The sequence below is a fragment of the Plasmodium cynomolgi genome, assembly GCF_000321355.1.
Source record: "Plasmodium cynomolgi strain B DNA, scaffold: 0563, whole genome shotgun sequence".
Taxonomy (NCBI): Eukaryota; Apicomplexa; class Aconoidasida; order Haemosporida; family Plasmodiidae; genus Plasmodium; species Plasmodium cynomolgi.
The window spans coordinates 1-1,926 of record NW_004192955.1 but is presented as its reverse complement, the minus strand read 5'-3'; the positions used below and the strand labels follow the sequence as shown (position 1 = coordinate 1,926).

Here is a 1,926-nt window from a genome sequence, read left to right as displayed (position 1 = left end):
CTAAGATAGATTTCTGAAAAAAGTCATATAAGGAAAATTATATATAAATATAGATTTACTACAGGTACATAATTTTATATCATTCAACAAGTCATGTAACATTAAAAGAAAACATTATAATAAATATTTATATATAAAATGAAAGTGTACATAATCATTTTCTCCTGAAATTGGCGAAGCTAAAATCTCGGTTTTGATAGACTCACATACTTCTAATGCCTTACTTTCGGCTACTTTTTTTTCTTTTTCTTTTATTTTTATAATGTTTGGCAATTCTGGTAAATCCCTGTTATTACAAAATTTTGATTTATTACTTGTATTTTTATATTTAACTGAAAATTTCATCAACGCATTATACAACTTACTACTATTTGTTTCGTAGCTTTTCTTCATTGCTTTTTCATATGATTGAAGGCATTTATTAGCATAATTTAAACAGTTCTCTTCTTCGCTGATTTCAGTGATAAATTTGTTATAGTTATCATACAAATCATATAACATATTCATTTTATTAAAAACATCTTCGTTCATATTATATACTTTATTTTTAAAAATAGAAAATTTATCATAAACATGAAAATTGGAATCTAATCGTTCATCAATAAATTCAATGAATTGTGTAGCACTATTTTTTATTTCTTTTAGTTCCCTGTTTATCCAGTAATTCAAATACTCATTATATTTATTTTCTTCTGATGGCATATTAAGAGAGTCATTAGACAAATACACAAAATATTTTATAAAACGTTCACAAATTTGTTTAAGATCATTGTAATTTTCAACCCTGTCGTCTTTATTTTTATTGCAGTATTGACTATAATCCCCTAAACCGCTTCCACTATGCGTAGATAAATTTTCACCCGCTTGGTATGCACTAACATGATCGAATATATCATACTAAATGTTGAAGAAATATATAAATATTTAGATTGAGAAAAAATGTATTCCATTAAAATATAATTTATCATATTTCAATAATTGTACATACATCTATTTAGGATTTACAAAAATTATTTCAATGAAAAATGATAATAAGTATTATTAGACATTCTTTTAGAAGATTCACTTACATTTACTATTTTTCTATGCTCATCTAATTCATTTGTTACTTTGTCATATTTCTTCATACCTTTTTCACCTAAGGATTGTTTAATTGCATCGGATATTGTAGAAAAATACTTTTCTGAATTATCAGAGCATTTGCTCTTAAGAAAGTTTAACTCAGTTGTGTCAGAAAATTTTGATTGAAATTTTTCTATTTCATCACTATAAGCTAGAATTGGTTTTAAATTGTATTTTTGTTGTATTTTTATGTATAAATTAAAAATGTATTTTATATATTCACAATATTTAACCCTACTAGATGTTCCAGCATTAAATGCAGCTTTTATACTATCATAATAATCCAAAAAATTATATAATGCAGACTTATTTTTTAATATTGTTACATCTAATATTGGTAATAATTTGTCATTGCATTTATATTTATTTTCGATTTCAGTAAAATTATTTTCCATAAACATGCGAAATTTATTATAAATCCAATAAATATTGTACACATCATAATTACCTTCTATTATTTTGTCATATAACCAATAGTTCAAATAGTTACAACATTTACTGGAATCAACATGTTTACCACAAAAATCATTGAATTTTTTTAGAACGTTTCCTAAATGTATACAAAATATTGTGCTATTATGGTTAAACTTCTTTGATTCGTGGAATGTATCTTTTATATAACTGCATATTTCATGAGTATTATAAGACTCTTTTACATTATTAAATGTTTCATAGAGGGAATATAATTTTGAGCTTCTCAAATGTTCCTTCTATAAACAAAAAATAAAATCAAAATTGTAAAAATCAATAATTATTTTTTATAATTAGTGAATTATTATATAATTATATTTGAGAAAATTTTTT

At 23.1% G+C, this 1,926-nt stretch overlaps 1 protein-coding gene across 1 annotated transcript; it reads right to left on the bottom strand.

Moving 5' to 3' along the window:
- Positions 1 to 114: 114 nt before the first annotated feature.
- Positions 115 to 1,523, bottom strand: PCYB_004700 (hypothetical protein; the record flags this gene model as incomplete). The annotated part of the gene is made up of 2 exons (XM_004227891.1): positions 115 to 897; positions 1,071 to 1,523. The coding sequence occupies 2 exons, from the start codon at positions 1,521 to 1,523 to the stop codon at positions 115 to 117; spliced, it is 1,236 nt and encodes a 411-aa protein (XP_004227939.1).
- Positions 1,524 to 1,926: the final 403 nt, after the last annotated feature.